Source organism: Hemitrygon akajei, chromosome 5 (assembly GCF_048418815.1).
Source record: "Hemitrygon akajei chromosome 5, sHemAka1.3, whole genome shotgun sequence".
Taxonomy (NCBI): Eukaryota; Metazoa; Chordata; class Chondrichthyes; order Myliobatiformes; family Dasyatidae; genus Hemitrygon; species Hemitrygon akajei.
In genome coordinates, this window is record NC_133128.1 from 191840733 (window position 1) to 191862294 (window position 21562).

General features: G+C 38.5%; 1 protein-coding gene and 1 long non-coding RNA gene across 4 annotated transcripts in view; one reads left to right on the top strand and one right to left on the bottom strand.

The window, feature by feature from the left end:
• LOC140728602 (uncharacterized) overlaps positions 1–15828 on the top strand; it is a 68115-nt gene extending 52287 nt beyond the window's left edge. For both annotated transcript variants that reach the window (XR_012099115.1, XR_012099114.1), the window contains one exon: positions 14579–15828. This is a non-coding gene — a long non-coding RNA (uncharacterized lncRNA). The remainder of the gene's footprint in view (positions 1–14578) is intronic.
• Positions 1–21562, bottom strand: part of LOC140728601 (inactive dipeptidyl peptidase 10-like) — a 1645453-nt gene that overhangs the window by 4062 nt on the left and 1619829 nt on the right. For both annotated transcript variants that reach the window (XM_073047583.1, XM_073047584.1), the window contains exons 19-25: positions 21240–21309; positions 17319–17513; positions 15652–15706; positions 11714–11813; positions 9875–9933; positions 8933–9005; positions 951–1024 (exon numbers count right to left, since the gene is read on the bottom strand). In XM_073047583.1, coding sequence (XP_072903684.1) covers positions 951–1024; positions 8933–9005; positions 9875–9933; positions 11714–11813; positions 15652–15706; positions 17319–17513; positions 21240–21309 — 626 coding nt within the window. The remainder of the gene's footprint in view (positions 1–950; positions 1025–8932; positions 9006–9874; positions 9934–11713; positions 11814–15651; positions 15707–17318; positions 17514–21239; positions 21310–21562) is intronic.

Sequence of the window (21562 nt, forward strand, 5' to 3'; positions counted from 1 at the left end):
CATTCAGATAATGGTAGTAGAATAATTTCAAGCAAGTATAAGGGGTTGTCAAATCTTAAAACACATTCGACTTCATACATTAAAACAAAATGGGAGAAGGAAGGAGGGATAATTATATCTGAGGAAGAATGGACAACAATTTGGAGATGTCAATGGAAGTGTACCAGTTCACAGAAATGGAGGGAATTTGGATGGAAAAACTTGATAAGATATTTTATTACACCCTCTCAGAAATCCCATTATGATAGTAACCTCCCAGTTTGCTGGAGAAATTGTGGAATCAAAATGCAAATCATTATCATATTTTTTGGGACTGCCCTGTTATCAAAAACTATTGGAGGGGGATACACAATGCCCTACAAGACATCTTTAAATATGGAATACCCTTAGAGAGTAAGACCATATATTTTGGATATATACCTCAAGAATGGTTGAAAAGAGATAAATATTTAATGACTATACTGTTGGAGGCTGGTAAAAAGACTCTTACTAGGAAATGGTTATCACAGAAGAGCCCAACTTTAAACACATGGATGGAAATTACAATAGACATTTACAAAATGGAGAAGATAACAGCATCTGTTAATCATAAGCTGGAACAATTTGATTCATACTGGGGAAAATGGTTTAACTACATAATGCCTCATAGGCCTGATTTTATTCTCAGAAATCAATGAATCTGTTGTTAAAAAAAAAGATCACTCCCTACTTGTACATTGTTCTTTCCTTTTGCTTGTTTTTTCTTTCCACTCTTTTCTATAAGTGTATACCTCAGATAAATACTTTGTAGAGATTTGTGATATATATGATTATATGATATATATGTACAATGTCTGAAATACATCTTATGGAAATGTTTGTTGATGAACTTCAATAAAAAATAAATTACAAGAAAAACTACTGAACATTATTCTCCTAATATAAGCATACAAGTATTATAAACATGATACCTGCATAGTGTAGTTTCTTTCAGCTTTCATCAAGTGTTGTATCAGCTCTGCTGTGTGCTGAAAATGTACATTTGCTGCAATAAAGCAAAATAAAATATTTTTATTAATAATTAATCAAAGCTGATTGATTTTACTGCAGCTAATAAAATTGATTTTAATGAACCTAATTTAATTATACATAACTTTAACATTTATTAAATTATCGAAGTTACTGAGATAGACATAAATCTGTTGAATGTTTTAAAAGTTCTGAGTCTTTTAATCCCCTAGCTGGTTCAAGCTGAAGACCGTGTGTAATCTTACCCACCTTAGTTCAGCAAACATCGTTTGCTGGTTCACTGGGCAGAATTGTGCAGGTTACAGAAACGTGCCCTTGTTTTCCATCTCTCCAGGCACTTCCCTCTTGATTTATGCAGTGGACAAAGTACCTGAAGAAATACTCAATCTATCCAGTCAATGTGAAAGAGAAAGGTGGTGGAGTATTTTGTGTAACACAGCAGTCTTTCTGATAAAGTATGAGCAGAGTGTTATTGAGCAATGTGTTGCAGGGTTAGAAGGGCAACCTATTTCCAACCAAAGATGGTTGTGACAGTTGAAGAAAATAGCAGGTCATGATATTCTAAAACATCTGACACTGTTCTGCTGCTTGCTAGCAAGAGATTGTGGATTTGAGAGATGCTATCATATGGGGCATCAAAGTTTCACTTGGCAGGTAGTACACATTAAGGCTGCTGTCCACTGGTTGTGGAAACAGTTGATACTATATCACTCAAGGCAGCAGCTTTGTCTGAAAGAGTGCCAAGTGTTTGAGTAATATTGTAACTGTGCTAATTCAGGCAAATTGTAAGTATTCTGTCAAACTCCTGACTAGTGAAGGTTTCAGGAACGATAACCCCTTCATCTGACTTGCTATTTTAGCAAATTCTGAGCCTAAATATGTTTCTAATATTGATGAAGTAGTTCCTAAGTTATTGATGTCTTCCCACCAGCTCAGCCATTTTCTTTTTGTATACATTTGATTCCTGGTGTGGAATGCCTTCCCCCTCAGAGGTCAGAATTGAATTTTACTAATGCTTTCTAATGTAATATTTGGTCCACTACTGCCTTGATGCCTGATTCTTACCTTGTATGTTAAATTAATTTCTTATTAATATTTGGATCAAAGCTGATGTAAAGTTAAGACTCAATTAGTTTTGGCAAAACCTAAAATCCAATTTGAGCATTGTTAAATAATAAAGAGCCCTCCTGGCGCTTGTTCTGTTTGCAAGGATAAGTGCCACACCTGCCCCTACACTTCTTACCTCTCTCCAATTCAGAGCCTCAAACGGTCCTTCCAGGTGAGTCAACACTTCACCTGTGAGTCAGTTGGGGTCATTTATATCGGTGAAACCCAACGTAGATTGGAAAACACCTTCGCTGAGCACCTATGCTCCGTCCACCTGAAAAAAGCACGATCTCCCAGTGGCCACCCATTTTAATTCTCCTTCCTATTCTGATTTTGATATGTTAGTCCATGGCCTCCTCCTTTACTGCTGCGGGTCACTCAGATTGGAGCAGTAACACCTTATAGTCCGTCTGGGCAGCCTCCAACCTGATAGCATGACCATCAATTTCATGAACTTCCGGTAAATGCCACCCCCCTGCTCCCCCATCTTCACCAATCCCCATTTCCATTTTCCTCTCACCTTATCTCCTTACCTGCCCATCACCACCCTCTGGTGCACCACCACATTCTCTTCCTTCCATGCTCTTTTGTCCTCCCCTATCAGATTCCCCCTTTTCCATTTCTTTATCTCTTTGACCAATTATCATCCCAGCTCTTTATTTCACCCCTCCCTCTTTCTTGGTTTCACCTATCGCCTACTATCTTCCTCCCCTTCCTGACCTTATTACACTGACTTCTCATCTTTTTTTCTCCAGTCCCGATGAAGGGTCTCAGCCTGAAATATCAAATGCTTATTCATTTCTATAGATGCTGCCTGGCCTGCTGAGTTCCTCCAGTGTTTTGTGTATGTTGCTTGGATTTCCAGCAACTGCAAATTTTCTCTTGATTGCTAAATAAATGAAACTTGACAGCACTGCCAATTGTACCCTGTTTTGCTGATTTTGAAGAGAAATCTAATGCAGTGCAATTAGCTGGATAGTATACTTCAAAGATGAAAATATTTATTAATTATTCAGATTGGAGCAGAATGGTTAGTACTGTTCCACAACGGTCAGAACTGTTGTCCCTTACAAACATTAATGACTTTGGGCTTAGGAATGTATAATTTGATATTAGAAAAATATACAATGATACGAAACTGTTGAATAAATGGCAGAACTGAGCTACAATTAAAATTTGGAATAGTTATAGAAACATAGAAAGCCTATAGCACAATACAGGCCCTTCGGCCCACAAAGCTGTGCTGAACATGTCCTTCAGAAATTATCTAGGGTTACCCATAGCCCTCTATTTTACTAAGCTCCATGTACCTATCCAGGAGTCTCTTAAAAGACCCTATCATATCTGCCTCCACCACCTTTGCCGGCAGCCCATTCCACACACTCCCCACTCTCTGAGTAAAAAACCTAACCCTGACATCTGCTCTGTACCTACTCCCCAGCATCTTAAACCTGTGTCCTCTTGCTGCAACCATTTCAGCCCCGGCAAAAAGCCTCTGACTATCCACACGATCAATGCCTCTCATCATCTTATACACCTCTATCAGGTCACCTCTCATCCTCTGTCACTCCAAGGAGAGAAGGCCGAGTTCACTCAACCTATTCTCATAAAGCATGCTCCCCAATCCAGGCAACATCCTTGTAAATCTCCTCTGCACCCTTTCTATGGCTTCCACATCCTTCCTGTAGTGAGGTGACCGGAACTGAGCACAGTACTCCAAGTGGGGTCTGACCAGGGTCCTACATAGCTGCAATATTACCTCTCGGTTTCTAAACTCAGTCCCAAGATTGATGAAGGCCAATGCACCATATGCCTTCTTAACCACAGAGTCAACCTGCATAGTAGCTTTGAGTGTCGTATGGACTCTGATCCCAAGATCACTCTGATCCTCCACACTGCCAAGAGTCTTACCATTAATACTATATTCTGCCATCATATTTGACCTACCAAAATGAACCACCTCACACTTATCTGGGTTGAACTCCACCTGTCACTTCTCAGCCCAGTTTTTCATCCTATCGATGTCCTGCTGTAACCTCCAACAGCTCTCCACGCTATCCACAACACCCCCAACCTTTGTGTCATCAGCAAATTTACTAACCCATCCCTCCACTTCTTCATCCAGATCATTTATAAAAATCATGAAGAGTAAGAGTCCCAGAACAGATCCCTGAGGCACACCACTGGTGACTGACCTCCACACAGAATAGGATCCATCTACAACCACTTTTTGCCTTCTGTGGGCAAGCCAGTTCTGGATCCACAAAGCAATGTCCCCTTGGATCTCTTGCTTCCTTACTTTATCAATAAGCCTTGCATGGGGTATCTTATCAAATGCCTTGCTGAAAGCCATATACACTACATCTACTGCTTTACCTTCATCAATGTGTTTAGTCACATCCTCAAAAAATTCAGTCGGGCTCGTAAGGCACGACTTGCCTTTGACAAAGCCATGCTGACTATTCCTAATCATATTATGCCTCTCCAAATGTTCATAAATCTTGCCTCTCAGGATCTTCTCCATCAACTTACCAACCACTGAAGTAAGACTCACTGGCCGATAATTTCCTGGGCTATCCCTACTCCTTTTCTTGAATAAGAGAACAACATCCACAACCCTCCAATCCTCCGGAACCTGTCCTGTCCCCATTGATGATGCAAAGATCATCGCCAGAGGTTCAGCAATCTCCTCCCTCACTTTTCATGAATCGCCGAGTGTGTGTCTTCAGACTTCTGTATCTCCTACCTGATGGTAACAGTGAGAAAAGGGCATGTCCTGGATGCTGGAGGTCCTTAATAATGGACGCTGCTTTTCTCAAACACCGCTCCCTAAAGATGTCCTGGGTACTTTGTAGGCTAGTGCCCAAGATGGAGCTGACTTGATTTACAATGCTCTGCAGCTTCTTTTGGTCCTGTGCAGTAGCCCCTCCATACCAGACAGTGATGCAGCCTGTTAGAATGCTCTCCACGGTACAACTGTAGAAGTTTTAGAGTGTATTTGTTGACATCCCAAATCTCTTCAAACTCCTAATAAAGTATAGCCGCTGTCTTGCCTTCTTTATAACTACATTGATATGTTGGGATCCTCAGAGATCTTGACACCCAGGAATTTGAAGCTGCTCGCTCTCTCTACATCTGATCCCTCTATGAGGGTTGGTGTGTGTTCCTTCGTCTTATCCTTCCTGAGGTCCACAATCAGCTCTTTCATCTTACTGATGTTGAGTGCCAGGTTGCTGCTGTGGCACCAGTCCACTAGTTGGCATATCTCACTCCTGTATGCCCTCTCGTCACCATCTGAGATTCTACCAACAATGGTTGTATCGTCAGTAAATTTATAGATGGTATTTGAGCTATGCCTAGCCACTCAGTCATGTGTATACAGAGAGTAGAGCAGTGGGTTAAGCACACACCCCTGAGGTGCACCAGTGTTGATCATCAGCGAGGAGGAGATATTATCACCAATCCGCACAGATTGTGGTCTTCCAGTTAGGAAGTTGAGGATCCATTTGCAGAGGGAGGTACAGAGGCCCGGGTTCTACAACTTCTCAGTCAGGATTGTGGGAATGATGGTATTAAATAGCCATAGTCATAGTCAATGAACAGCATCCTGACGTAGGTGTTTATGTTGTCCAGGTGGTCTAAAGCCGTGTGAAGAGCCATTGAGATTGGATCTGCCGTTGACCTATTGTGGCGATAGGCAAATTGCAATGGGTCCAGGTCCTTGCTGAGGCAGGAGTTCAGTCTAGTCATAACCAAAGTCTCAAAGCATTTTATCACTGTCGATGTGAGTGCTACCGGGCGATAGTCATTAAGGCAGCCCACATTATTCTTCTTAGGCACTGGTACAATTGTTGCCTTTTTGAAACAAGTGGAAACTTCTGCCCATTGCAGTGAGAGGTTGAAAATGTCCTTGAATACTCCTGCTAGTTGCTTAGTTTTCAGTTGCTGGGTTTTCAGAGCCTTACCAGGTACTCCATCGGGCCCGTCTGCATTCTGCAAAGCTGGCATTGTCAGTGAAGCTCACACACCACAAAGAAAAATTGAGTTCTTCAGCTCATAGATTTGTGGAACAATGGAAGAGGGCAACTTAAGAACACATTGATGAAAGCCGTATATTGTTCCTTAAGAATAATTTCACTCAAACTATTTTTTAAGAGTAGGTGCTGCCTTACAAAGCTAAACATTTTTCTTAATGATTCTTTTCATGAAGTTAGCCACACATATGCAGATATTTTCAGTGGGAAATGAGCAGCCATTTCCTTCCCAGCACTAGAATTTATAAAACTGCAGTTGTATGGTAATTGTTACTTGGACATTCATCATATAGCCGCAAGTTAATGAATGAAAACTGATGAATACCTCTCAAGCTGTTTAATCAATTTCATTTTCTATTTTTCATAACATAAGGGCATATGTCGGTCGATGGCCACCTCTTGTATCACGATGAGGCCACCCTCAGGGTGGAGGAGCAGCACCTTATATTACATCTGGGTAGCCTCCAACCTGATGGCATGAAAATCAGTTTCTTTTTCTGGTAAACAAATCCTCTCCCCCCACAGTCTATTCCCTTGTACTTCTTCTTACCTTCCTATCATCTCCCCTTGGATCTCTTTCTCCTTCTCTTTCTCCTATGGTCCACTCTCCTCTGCTATCAGATTCCTTCCTCTTCAGCCCTAGACTTTTCCCTCCCACCTGGCTTCACCTATCAGCTTCTAGCTAAATTCCTTCTCCTCCCCCTATCCACCTACTTTTTTATGGTGGCATCTTCCCCCTTCTGCCTCAGTCCTGAAGAAGGGTCTCGGCCCAAAAAGTTGACTCTTCATTTATTTCCATAGATGCTGCCTGACCTGCTGTGTTCCTACAACATTTTGTGTGTGTTGCTTTGGATTTCCATTGTCTGCAGACTTTCTCGAGCTTATGATTGACATAAGGGCATAATTTAGAATTCAAGTTTACTTACTTCAATAAAATATTGGTGACCTACTTGGTGTAGTTATGAAGAAAGCAAACTTGAATTATAAATGAAAAGCAATTATGCTCTTGTGGCTAACTTGGAAAAAGTCATTTATTGCAACCAAGGAGATTCTAGTAGCAAAGCTATTTACGAATGGATGATATGAACATTGTTGCCCTGGAAGGGTTAAATTACAAATCTTATATGTTCAAATTTTCCTCAAATCTCCAGTTTTACAAAAGTTCCCTTTTTGTCAATGTCATGTTCTTCATAATATAAGGATATAGTTTTTTTAATTTAGTAATTCAAGGTTGCTTTAAGTAATTACATTTAGCTGCATATAGAGCTAATATACAGATAAAATAATACGAGGTTTCAGGGAACTTGTACAAAACAGCCACTTCAAACATCCACTTCAGGAATAGTTTTCTTCACTCCTTTCATTTCATATAATGGTACTAATGATTTGTATAGCTTGAGTATCTGGAAGATGGGGAATTAGGTTGGAGAGATTATATGTGTAGTTTTCAATCCATTAAAATAAGACAGATTGGTCTTCCACTAGGACTTTTATCTTGGATCTCAGTAGGGCAATCAGGAAGCTTTTCTAATGGTTTGTAATCAGTGGTGCAATAGTCTTGAAGCACCAATTTAGCTTTATTTAATACTGTAAAACAGGAGGGATATTGGAGGAAAGTCTAGACCATTACTTGCTAGTAGACTTTCACCACCAGAACTGTGATCAACTCTTTTATACTAATATACACATCACCTTCTCTCAGCAAAACCTCCTGCATGGTGCCTCTTAAAGCTTCCATTAAAGGATTACATCTCAACAGACATTTTTATACCATAAGATCATTAGACATGTATTGCTCCACCATCCATCATGGGTTATTTATTATCCCTCTCAACATTCTTCTTCCTTCTCTCTCTGTACCCTTTAATGTCCTTACTATCACCCTCTGGCCAAAGAAATTCTTCATCATCTCTGTTGGAAAGGGACATATCTCTATTCTGAGGCTGTACCTAGCTTCCCACCCCCTCACAAAAGGAAACATCCTCTCAATGTTCTTTTTGTTCCTTTAACGTTAATATAATCTTTCAAGGTGCATGTCATCTAGAATTATCAACCCTGTTCCCTCCAAATGTTTTGTCCCCTGCTACCTCAAAAATTTTCCTCACAACCTTTGAATGTTCTTTGAGATATAATTACATTGCTTCTAGTTGTCCTTGTTTGAGAGAGAGTAACTTTCCAAGCCCAAAATAATTTTGGATCCAGATAAGATGTGTGATGAGGGCCATATGGGTACTGGTTTATTTACGATGACTCCAAATGCAATAAAGATACATGCTGTTTGGGCACCAAACAAGCTATGCCTTCAACAAACAAAAGCTTGGACACAGGCATTAACAACATCATTTGGAAAGGAAGGCTAGAAATATTTCAAATTTTAAACACAAGAAAGTGTGCAGATGCTGTAAGTCCAAAGCAATCCATACAAAATGCTGAAGGAACTCAGGTAAGGCAGCATCTATGGTAATGAATAGATAGTCAACGTTTTGGGCTGAGAAGGAAGGGTGAAAATGCCAGAATAAAAAAGTGGTGGTAGGAGAAGGGGGCTAGCTGGAAGGTAGGTGATTGGTGAGGCCATGAGGATGGGGAAGATCAAGGGCTAGAGAAGAAGGAATCTGATTGGAGAGAGAGTACAGCACAGGAGAAAGGGAAGGAGGAGGGGACCTGGGGGAAGTAACAGGCAGGTGAGCAGAGGTTAAAGGTCGGAGTGGGGACCAGAGAATGCAGAATGTTTAATAACTTAACTAAGAGATATGCTCAATTGTGAGCAATATATGGTGTCTTACCATCAGCTGTCCCATGTATGATCAGAAAATTTACATCTTTCATTTCATTGGAATTTTGTAGGACACTCGACTCCTGCAAGAAATCAGAATATGATTGGTAATATGAATTTTAATCACAGTGGGATAGAAATTCTGATCCATGTGTGAAGTAATAATATATGCACATTAAACTTATCCTTTTTAAATTTGGTTCTAAAGCTAATGATATTGAATTTCAGAGGTGGAGTTTAACTCCTGTTTGTACATTCCTCATCTGCCATATAGAGTAGAGAAATACATTTCTACTTTGTTATGATTGCAGATCATATAATAAGGATTAGAATGGAATATGCTGTGAAAAATAAATTAGGGAGCGTTCCCCCTTTTGAGTTGGTACTTTAGTGGCACATGGCTTCTGCTTCCCCATTGAAACCTTTCCCAGCCCTGACCTACTTAGAGGATTGTGGCGTAATACATACGTTCAGATGGTTTGGTGGATCATATTTATCAAGAGGGAATCTATAATCAACACCAGGGGCTACCAACCATTTTTATGCCATGGACTCCTACCATTAACCGAGCTGTCACTGGACCCCAGGCTGGGATCACCTAGTCTAAACAATAAAATACCTATAGGCGTCTCATATCATCCTATTAGAGGAATTGTAACCCTTTATGTTGGTGTTGTGGATGCAATTACAAATTTCTTAATGGAAGCTGGGATGGATAAGAATGATTATTTTTATCCATCACAGCCATCGTACCATGACAATTTGTATGCATAGGTAGGAATGGACTAACCAGGAGCAGTCCAGTGTTAAGTTACTGGGACATGGAAGAACAAATGGGGCTTATTGCCTAAATTTTGATGACACTTTTTGATTGTGGACAGAAAGCAGCTTGAAATTCAATCTTTATAAAACGAACAACTTGGTTCCTGTCCATTTCTCTTCCTGAACTCACTTGATAAACATTTACATCTCGTGACGGCAATCCAAGGTATCGTTCTGTGAATGCAGACGCTGCATGGAGAGGGGAAAAAGAAAATCAATTTAATCCACATTTGCAAACTGTCTTCATGTGCATTAGTTAATGTAAAACAATTTACTATCTGACTCCCCCTCAGTTGGGCATGGAGTGGATGGGCCGAAGGGTCTGTTTCTGTGCTATAGTGTTTGTGACTCCATTGTGATGTTCTATAGCAGATGAAAGTTTCACTCTTCTTTAGGTACCTGCACTTCTGCACCGAGATGTAACACCCTGAGCCAATAGGCTGGTCCTGGACTTATTTCCACTTGACATGATTAACTTATAATTATTTATGGTTTTATATTGCTATATTTCTTCACTATTCTTGGTTGGTGTGGCTGTAACGAAACCCAATTTCCCCTCGGGATCAATAAAGTATATCTGTCTGTCTGTAATGGAAATGATGAATTTCACTGTTGGTTTCGATGTGCATGGTAAAGATAAATCTGAATCTGAAACCTTGTTCATGGTTTGTTTTTTGCCTCTAAGCTTGACTAGTATGTCAAGCTTAGTATCAATAAAGTATGTCTGTCTGTTCTAGTTACTTTGTCAATAATGATATAACCAAATACTGAGTGAGTTAGGATAAAAGCAATAGACCAATTTCGCAGGACTTACAGTAATCCAGTTACCTTGCCCCATGTTAATCAGTACACCATGGTACAGTTATTGTGGTATTTATAATTTATTCTCCACTGTTGTCATGTTTAATATCTTACTGAATAGTTGCAGAATGGAGTTTGATTTTAGTTGCTCTCCTCGATGCACGATGAATACTAACAATAAAAATATCAACAAAGTGGAGAGAAATTCATTGGAACCTACCTTTAAAATTCTAACATCTCTGACCCATTACTTAAATTGAAAATTAAGTTCAAAGGTAATATCAATGCTATTGAGTTGTCAGCTGAAGTGGCATGGCAAGGAAAGCAGAGGGCAATATAACTTGGTTTGATTAGAGTGATGAGTGTCCCACTGAGAAATTTGGTTTAATTTCAATGAATAACTTCTGACCGAATTTAGAGTGAACTGTTAAATATATCATCAAATGTAATGCCAGCTCAACAATTACTGACAAAGAGGAAGATAATAAATGTCTGGCATCAGAATTTCTCATGAACATTCAGCTTTTTCTAGAAGTAGAAGCAATGATACAATGATTACTAAATTCATAGTATGACAAACTCTACCTTGCATACATCTATATCATCACCTCAATCACTTGTTCAAAAAAATGTTTGAACAAAAATGCCCAATAAACTCCACATTATCTAAGTTCCTTTTTGTCCATGTAACTTCATACATTCCCTTGTGTATGTCCTGTTCAAAGCTGAATGAAATATTTAGTGGCCAACAAAGAGATTAAAGCACAATGTTTCATTAAAAAGTGAGCACTGTGAATTATTTTTCTGTACATTATCTTTTTGGGTAACTAGACTTTACAATTAGAGCAGCTGATGTTCAGAAAGGGCAGAGGTCAGGATTCCTCCTGTATTTTGTGTATGTTGCTTTGGATTGCCAGCATCTGCAGAATCTCTCGTGTTTATTCATTTCCATAAATGCTGCCTGACCTGCTGAGTTCCTCCAGCATTTTGTGCGTGTTGCCTTGAATTTCCAGCAACTGCCAACATTCTCTTATTTATAAATGTCTGATTATTTCTCCTTGTTGGCATTGACTGTAGTGAAATTTGCACTTCACAACACTGAAATACTACTTACCAGAATGCCAATGCTTATGTGAAAGGATCTGCAATATGTTTTTTGTATACTCACCATATAATTTCCAGTCTGTGATTGGTGCCACAGCAACACCACATTTGAAGATTCTCTCTGTAGAACTAAGGATCATTGCTGTGACATAGCCTCCATATGCCTGTCAAAGTAAATTAAAATCTCAATATGGATTTTAAATGTTCTATTATTAACACAAATATTGTCTTTGTGAAATAAAACTGCCAGCCTTCACACACCCCAGTAATTTTTTTTCTGGTGACTTAATGGATGTCTAATTTACCATATCAGTTTTTCTACCCTCGCTCATGTTATAAATTATAATATAGTTATTATAGCTATAGTAACAGTTGAATGTAGACCCATTATTTGTTATAACCACTCAAAATATTTTACGTATTATTTTTAATTTACAAAGCAGTTCACCTCAGTCATAAAGCATCCAGACTTTGCTTATTTTGGTATATCTATACTTAAAATCATAATAGAAATTGTGATTAAATAATTTTGTTTCTGTGTGAGTGGAATAGTATACAGATGAGAATTATAGAATAGCTCAATACAATATTCAGGATAGTAATGGTAACATATTTCCTTCCTGGAAGCTTTGTGGTCATCACTTTTAAAGACTTTGGGCAGGATCATGCTCATGATTTGTTGCTAATCCTGTGAAGAAGGTCTGTATGACTGTGTGCAAGTTAGCATGCTGAACGATGTTGGAAGTTGGATCCCCTTCTGAATCTGCGCTATATCCAGTGGGCTGAGCTACTGGACCAGACATAGTGGGATATCAACCTTCACTAAAAAGCTGAATACTGCTTGTTTTTTTAAAAAATTTGTTAATTTATAAGTTGAGATTGGTTTTAAATTAACATTAACCTAACTTTTATTTAACAATTTTAAATTATTTGCATTTTTCAACTGGTTCTAAGTGTTTCTTAGCATCAAAGTCAAAAGAGCATCAGGACCGTCTGTGAGCAGGGCCTTGCCTTCTGTTGCTGGCTGCCAGCTCTGGTCCTTGCCTGGTCCAGTTTACTGACCTGCTACAACACTGGATTCAGAACCACACAATCGTAGAACATGCCTGCAACTATTATCAGCCCACAGAGTTAAAAGTGAGGTGCGGGCTGGATCCAAGTAGATAGCTAGATAGATAGATTGGTACTTTATTGATCCCAAAAGAAATTACAGTGTGACAGTAACATTACAGGTGCACAAATATTAGAAGAGAAGTATGAAAGAATTAAAGGATAAGCTACCTTTAAAATAAGAAGTATAAGATTTACAAGTCAAACATTATAAATGATCCAAAAGGATAACTATGACCTGTTATCTCTGTCCCTGAGGCCAAAGCCTGGGTATCCTTCAGGAGGGTGAATCTAGAAAAGGTGTCTGGTCCAGACGAAATACCAGGCCAAGTACTAAAGATGTGTGCAGACCAACTGACGGCATATTTACGGACATATTTAACACTTTGCTTCTACGGTCTGGGCAACCATGAAGCATTTAAGGGGATTAACAGAGGAGACTATCAACAGTTTTACATTCCTGGGCATTAATGTATCAGAAGACCTGTCCTGGCCCCAGTACATAGATGCAGTTATAAGAAAGGAAAGGTGCTGTCACACTTTCGTTAGGAAACTAGGGAGGTTCATTTTCTCACCAAATACTTTAACAGATGTGTTGTTGAAAGTATCTAGACTGGTTGCACCATGACCTGGAACAGAAGTTCAAAGGCATAGGAACACAAGAAGCTGCAGAGAGTAGTAGACTCTGCCCAATGCAATATGGGCACACAATGGACAGACCCTACCATTGGTAGCATCTATAGGAGGCATAGCTTCAAGAAGACAACATCTAAGTCAAAGATCACCACCATTTGTACCATGCCATTTTCACAACTACTGATGGACATGAGGTACAGCACCAGATGCAACAACTCAGAGGGTCACAAAAGTGTGGAATGAGCTGCCAGCACAAGTGGTTCTTGCAAGCTCAATTTCAATATTTAAGAGAAGTTCCAATAGGTACATGAACAGTAGGGATATGGAGGGCAATGGTCCTGCTTCAAGTGGATGGGAGTAGGCAGTTTAAATGGTTTTGGCATGGACTAGATAGACCAAGAGGCCTGTTGTTGTGCTGTCCTTCACTATGACTCTATCACAATAACTACTTCCCTTCAATCATTCAGCTCGTGAACTAACTGGCAAAAAATTACTACAGTTTAGCAACACTATAAATCACCTTGCACTAATGTTTTTGTTTAAGTTATGTTCCTTCTTGTAAAAATTACTGAATGCTTATGTTTTTATCTGATGCTATGTGCCTGTAATGCTGCTGCAAGTAAGTTTTTTTCTTTGCAGCTCTCCATATAAGTACAGTACTGTGCAAAAGTCTAAGGCACATGTAAAATAATTATGTAAATCCAAGATGCTTTCAAAAATAATGAATTGAAAAGTTTCTAAATATTAAAAATGACCATAAAGAGAAGTAAACAGTAAAAAAAAGCTAAATCAAATCAATATTTGGCGTGACCACCCTTTAAGTCTGCATCATTTCTCTCAGTTACACTGTTGTGCAGTTTTATAAGAAAATTGGCTGAAAGGTTGTTCTAAGAATCTTACAGAACTTGCCACAGTTCTTCTGCAGACTTTGGCTGTCTCCCTTGTTTCTGTCTCTCCAGGTAATCCCAGAAAGCCTCAATGATGTTGTGATCAGAGCTCTGTAAAGGCCCTACCATCTGAAATTATATAAAAATATCTAGGGTGCCAAAGACTTTTGCACATATAACAAACTCAACCTTCACTTGTCAATTAGCTTAATCTAAAATTGTTACTAGTTTAATTAGTAGTGATTATTTCCCTTGGCTGTTGAGGGATTTAAAGTTTGTGTGATTTTTAATTGCAGGTTTTTGGAAACACCGATTTGCCCAATTTCTATCTTGCTAGTTAATGACTTATTATAATTTGTCTGATCTGTGGTTTGCTGTAAACCGTAAAAATCTACAAGCTCCTGGTCATCAACATGAGAACAGATCTAACCTGAGCCCAACACATTGATGCAATCATGAAGAAGGCATGCTAGCCATTTTACTTTATTAGGAGTTTGAGCTGGTTTGGTACGTCACCAAGGACTCTTGCAAGTTTCTATTGATGTTCTGTCAAGAGCATTCTGACTGGCTGCATCACAGTGTGATATGCAGGCTCTGAGGCACAGGATTGCAGATACCTTACAGCAGGGGTTCCCAATTTGAGGTCCATGGACTCCCAGGTCCAGGGCGTAAAAATGGTTGGGAAGTCCTGCATTAGAGGATTATTGACCCAGCCAACTCCATCATGAGCACAATGCTCCACTCCATCATGAGCACAATGCTCCCCACCATCAAGGCCATCTTCAAGAGGGGGTGCCTCAAGAGGGACAGCATCCATCAATAAGGACTCTCACCATCTAGGACATGGCCTCTTGTTACTACCACTGGGGAGGAGATGTAGGAGCATGACGATTCATACTCAACGATTCAAGAACAACGCCTTCCATTGTTTATATCTGATTGATGTTGGTACAAAAGTTTCAATGGAGAATTGGAACAATTTCAGCAAAATTTGTACAATTATTATATTCCGAATTACAAGATATTTTGACCCAATGGAGCATGGATTCAAAAAATCGCTTTTACATTTTTGAAGAAGCATTATATATTTCCAAAGGAAAAGAAAGCCTGTTATTTTATAATGCAGTGTGCTGTGAGAAAAAACTTTTTCTACCAACATTCTCAAAATAAATTCTAATATACAAATAAGAGTGTATAACAAATACATATTCATAATTTATCATGTTAAGTAGTATTTAGAATAGTCAAAAAATAAGTGAAAGTATTGCAGAAGTAATAAATATTTTAACTGTTGTTCTTTTTAAAAGTAAAATTCACCACAACTTTGAAAATATTTTAATTAGTTACATTGAAGTATTTTTAAGTTTACCTTCCCATAAACAGCTATTCTGTTTGCATCAATAAAGGGTAATTTTAATAATGATCTGAAATAACAAGAAATAATGTTAATTAAAAAACATTTATGTGAACATTTTTCCACATTAATTTGACATTGTAATGCATTCAATGAACTTTAATAACAATGATGAATAAAGAGAGAAATACACTTAATGAAATCATAGAAATTTATCACTGGCTTCGTTATCAGTTGAGAAGGTTATTTGGTTTTATATTATTCCTCCATTCTTGGTCTGTAGACTTGAAAAATTCCAGCAATCAGAATCTTATTGAAGTACTTTTTAAATGAATATTTGCCTCCATCATCCATTTAGATTGCAAGTTCCATCACTCTTGGGCTAAACAAAAATCTATCCCTGTTGGCTATAAAGCATTATTGGGCTTTGGTCATAATTTTGTATTTTGATTAATCTCCCCCAAAGCTCCTCTATATTAAGGTAATTATCCACAATCCAGCCCATCTTTCCACAATTTCTAAAATTGTTGGGCATTGCCAATATTTTCATGAAACTGAAATGCCTTATATTAAATGTTTGCAATAATGTCTATATAGAATACTGAATTTAGAACAGTAGTGTAAAAGTACCAGTCTTTTAGTCTATGCTGTCTATACTAACCATGATCCCCTAATCCCCTTCTCCAATTTAAATCTATACCTTCTAGCATTTGAAATTTCCACCCAGGGGGAAAAGTGACTCTGACAATCCACCCTATCTTTACCTCTATCAGGTCATCCTTCAGCTGCTGACACTCCAGAGAAAACAATACAAGTTTGTACAACCTCTCTTTCTAGCTAATACTCTTGAATCTAGGAAACACCTCTCTGTACTATCCACAGTCTCAACCTGGGGTCCACAGACTCCTTGCTTAATGGTATTGATCCATGGCAGAAAAAAGGTTGGGAACCCCTGAGCTAAATCCTTCCTGTAAGGCAGTGACTACAAATGCACACAATTACTTTAAATATTATCTAACCAAAATTTTATACAGCTGCAACTTCCCAACATTTATACTCAATGTCCCAACTGATAAAGGCAAATATACCAGATACTTTTTTTAACCACCTTATGTCACTGTGTTGCCAATTTCAGGGAGCTATGGACTTGCACCCTAATGCCGTACATTAATGCTCTCAAATGGTGGCACAGAAGTGCAGTGGTTAACTCAACACTTTACAGTACAGGTTCCCACCACTGCCTGTAAGGAGTTTGTACGTTCTCCCCGTGACCATCCTCTGGGTGCTCCAGTTTCCTCCCACAGTCCAAAGAATAAATTCTAATATCAAAGTGCATATATGTCAGCATATACAACCCTGAGATTCATTTTCCTGTGGGCATACTCAGCAAATCTATAGAATAGTAGCCATTACAGGATCAATGAAAGATCAACCAGAGTGCAGAAGACAACAAACTGTAAATTCAAATATAAATATTAGCAATAAATATTGAGGCCATGATATAGTGAGATAAAGAGCCCTTAAAGTGAAATGCAATGAGTTGCATCCAATCAAATTTTCTACTCATCAGAAGGAAAGACATTGATTCTCATCACACATCTCTTTTCTGATAAAGAATGACACTTAAGAAGAACCAGAAAACAACTAGAAAATGAAAATTGAATAGGCTTATAAATACGTACTGCACTGCTGTAATTTGGTCTTTAACATCCACTGTTCCCAACTTTCGATGGATATCCTGAAGAATTTTAAGCCCTTGAAAACCACTCCCTCGGCCATCAAAGCGAGCAAGGATGACATTATCGGAGCTGACAAGTACTGAATCCCAGTCAATCCGAAACTTATCAGTAACCAACTGGCTCCCTGGGGCTCCATCACTGCAAAAACCCAATACAACAAAGGTAATTAGTATTGACAATCCATCACTTCCTGCATAAAACAGTGAGACCTAAATCCTTGGAAAGATGACATAGAGGATTCTTTTATTGCATAAGCAAGTTAAATCGTTAAATTATTTTGAGACCACAAATAGCCCTGTTGCAACTTTTTGACAGGCCAAAAATACTTCTCTCCATCTTAATTGCTCATTTGTGTCTTTGTGGGAACAAAATCTGTTTTCTACCTGAGATCACAGTAGGACAATTAATGTTACACCCATTAATTTAATTTGTTTACAACTTTGAACTGTTCTGAACCACAAATGGGCCTCAAAGCTGAGAGAAATTTATCAACTAATATTGATGATGGCTATCTTCACTTCTATCAGTCAAGAAAATGTAGTTGAATATTATTTTTATGAGGCTTGGATTAGCCTTTGGAGTCCAATAACAATATAGGCTTATATGAGTTCAGGTTCTACCTCTCCTCACAGCACCCACCTTTCTTTGACACTCATGTCATCCTAGCGCTGGAATACTATTTATAAGCTAGCTTCCTCACTGCACAAATATCTGAGATAGTGCTGGTTTATAGTCTACTCATGTAGCTTGCAAGTAGAATATTAATGAAGCCCAACACCCACTGGAATGAATGGGGAGATGCCGCCAACATAATAATTAATGTTGACATTATGGGTAATTTTTATTGGATAGGAAGATTCCAAAACAGTTCAGGAATGGCTTTTTCCCCACTGCCATCAGATTTCTGAATGAATATTGAACCCATGAACACTACCTCACTTTTTTTCCCCCTCTTTTTATACTACTTATTTTATTCAACTTTTAAAATATATGCATATTTCTTACTGTAATGCACAATTTTTATTATTATGTAAAGAGCTGATTGTGGACTTCCAGAAGGGTAAGACAAGGGAGCACATACCAGTCCTCATAGAGGGATCAGAAGTGGAGAAAGTGAGCATTTTCAAGTCCCTGGATGTCAATATTGCTGAGGACCCAACCTGGTCTGAAAATATTGATACAGTCATAAAAAAGACAAGATAGTGGGCATATTTCATTAGGAGTTTGAGGAGATTTGCTATGTCACCTAAAGCACTCAAAAATTTCTACAGATATACCATGGGAAGCATTCTGACAGGCTGCATCACCGTCTGGTATAGTCAGGAGGTGGGGTGGGCAGCTACTGCACAGGATTGAAGTAAGCTGCAGAGAGTTGTAAAATTAGTCAGCTCCATCATGGGCACTAGCCTCCATAGTATCCAAGACATCTTCAAGGAGCAATGCCTTAAAAAGGTGGCATCCATCATGAAGGACGCCCATCGCTCAGGACACGCTCTCTTCTTTTTGTTACTGTCGAGAAGGAGGTACAGAAGCCCGAAGGCACACGCCAAATGTTTCAGGAACAGCTTCTTCCCCTCTGCCATCTGATTTCTGAATGGATATTGAAACCATGACTGTAAAGTGTAAGCTGACCATTTAACATTACAATCTGGAAGGGCCATCTTTTTGATCAAATGGAAACCAAGAGCCCTTAAATGTTCTCAACAAAGACTGGGTGTTATAAAAGGAATTTGTTGGTCATAATTTGTTTTTTTTTTGCTTTCCTTTCCTTACAAAAGTGATCACATGTTACAAATATGTAATGGTTGTTAAACAGTTTGGGAGATTCTTAAAGAGTAAAAGCATCATAAAAATACATGTTCTTTCATATATTTCCTGCTTCATTAGTTAAAACCTCCAGAGTCTAAGATTTTCCATTACTAATTGTTCACTAATACTCAAACCTAATATTATAAGACAATTAATGCATGGAGACTATTTACGATGTTCTGAGATGGAAACGCTTATCATATGGGGAGTGTTTGACGGCTCTGGGTCTGTACTCACTGGAATTTAGAAGAATGAGAGGTGCCCTCACTGAAACCTACCGAATGGTGAAGGGCCATGATAGAGTAGATGTGAAGAGGCTGTTTCCCATGGTGGGACAGTATAAGACCAGAGGACAGCCTCAGAATAGAGGGGTATCCTTTTATAATAGAGATGAGGAGGAATTTCTTTAGCCAGTGAGTGGTGAACCTTTTGCCACAGGTGACTATATTTAAAGCCGAGACTGAGCAATTCTTGGTCAGGCAGAATATGAAGGGACACAGGGAAAAGGCAGGAGATTGGGGCTGAGACGGAAATACATGAGCCATGATGAAACATTGGAGTGGACTCGATGAGACAATGGCTTAATTATGCTCCTATAGCTTATGGTCTTAAATCACTCATTTACTCACTCCACACTAATGCTTCAATATTCCAATTTTCTTGAGTGGCCTTGCTTGGTCAATGGTCAATGTGGCAAGTAGGGACATTCACGATGGCAGTAGTGCCTTCAGCAATGTAAATGGCCCAATGAACAAGCTCCATCTTTAAAACTTGTTTAGAAGCATTTGACAGCAGGCTTGCAGCGTGAAAATGCTATCTGATCTTTCACTGTTGTTGAATCCCTCTGACAATCAGGAATCAGAGACTTAAGAGCAGAGGTTGCCAACCTTATTTTTTGCCATGGACCAATATCACTAAGTAAGGGTCTATGGACCCCAGGTTGGGAACCCTTGATTTAGTGGGATATGTGCCAAACACTGCCGACTCGGACTAGTCAGTCAGCATTGATGAGTTGGGCCGAAGGACCAGTTTCTATGTTGCATTACCCTATGACTCTACGGTTAGAACATTATTAATAATGAAATACTTTTTAGAAATCAGAAATCATGTAAGTATTTAACATTTAAAATATAAATTAATACCTAAACATTTATAAATAGTTAAGGGTGTTATTTTTATTTAGGAATGTTTTAAGGTTACATACAGTACCATACACCTCCCTTTATTTCCGGTACCCCTAAAGCAACCCTTCAAATGAATGAACTTGTGGTAATTGTGCCAGGTAGCACAGTGGAATGTCAGCAAATTCCTGCTCTGCCAGTGGACTCTATGGGAATCCATTTGCAAAGAGAGGCTGCAAATTTGCTGATGGCAATGGAATAGTAATTTTAATATATCCACTTTTTTTTTTGGAGACCCAAAACTTTCTGGCAGATAGGATATAAAATTTTCCTATGGAATTTCTGGGAAAACTTTAGCCATTACTCAGTGTAATGATGTTATGTGTTAATATTTGAATGGTAATGCCAGGTTCTACCTGAAGTATTTTTCAATGTAACTCTAGAGCACAGATTACAGCTTGACCCCATCAGTTGAATATCAAGATTTGAAATTCACCCCAAAATTATGATCAAGTTGCAATATCAAATTTAATATCACAATCAAAGAAAAAAAACATCCCCAACAGGAAGGTTCTTTTAACCCAAGTCTTAGATCATCCAACATGGATGAAAGTCAAGTAGGCTTCAGTCATAGAATGGTATGTATTGACAAATCACTAACCTTTGACTTTTATTAATTTGTTATTTAGATATATTGCCTTCTTATTTGCTCTTTCTAAACTTTGGAAGTTCTTGAAATCAGGTTTATTGAGGGCAGTGAGTGGATGCTGGAATTATCCAGTATGTATATCGACTATTTCACAAAAATTATCACATATTAGAGTGCCAAGCTAATTAGAATGTTAAGGCGAGAATTCAGAACTGTGTTTTCCTTACAACTTAGCAAAGGACTTGCCAGCAGTGATTCTGAATCCTGAATAACAGAATTACTTACACAATCAGTAGAGCGGGATATAAGTTGTTTTCATCAAAGCCCTCAGGATATGATAACTGAAGAGTGAGTTCTGAGAACAAAGACATTAAAAGTGTTCAGAGTAAACCTTTAAGTTGTAGACAAACAATATTTTTGTTTGACTAATACTCAGAAAATTTTTTTGGACAACACAAATATTCTTACATTTATTTTCAGAAAAAAATTGTAGATTGAATTGTCATTAAAGATACTATAAAACATGAATTTGAATTATAAAATAATTCACATACTGAGCATATCCTGGCATGAGTTTTCCTGGTGATGTGATGAGCAATAGATGTAGA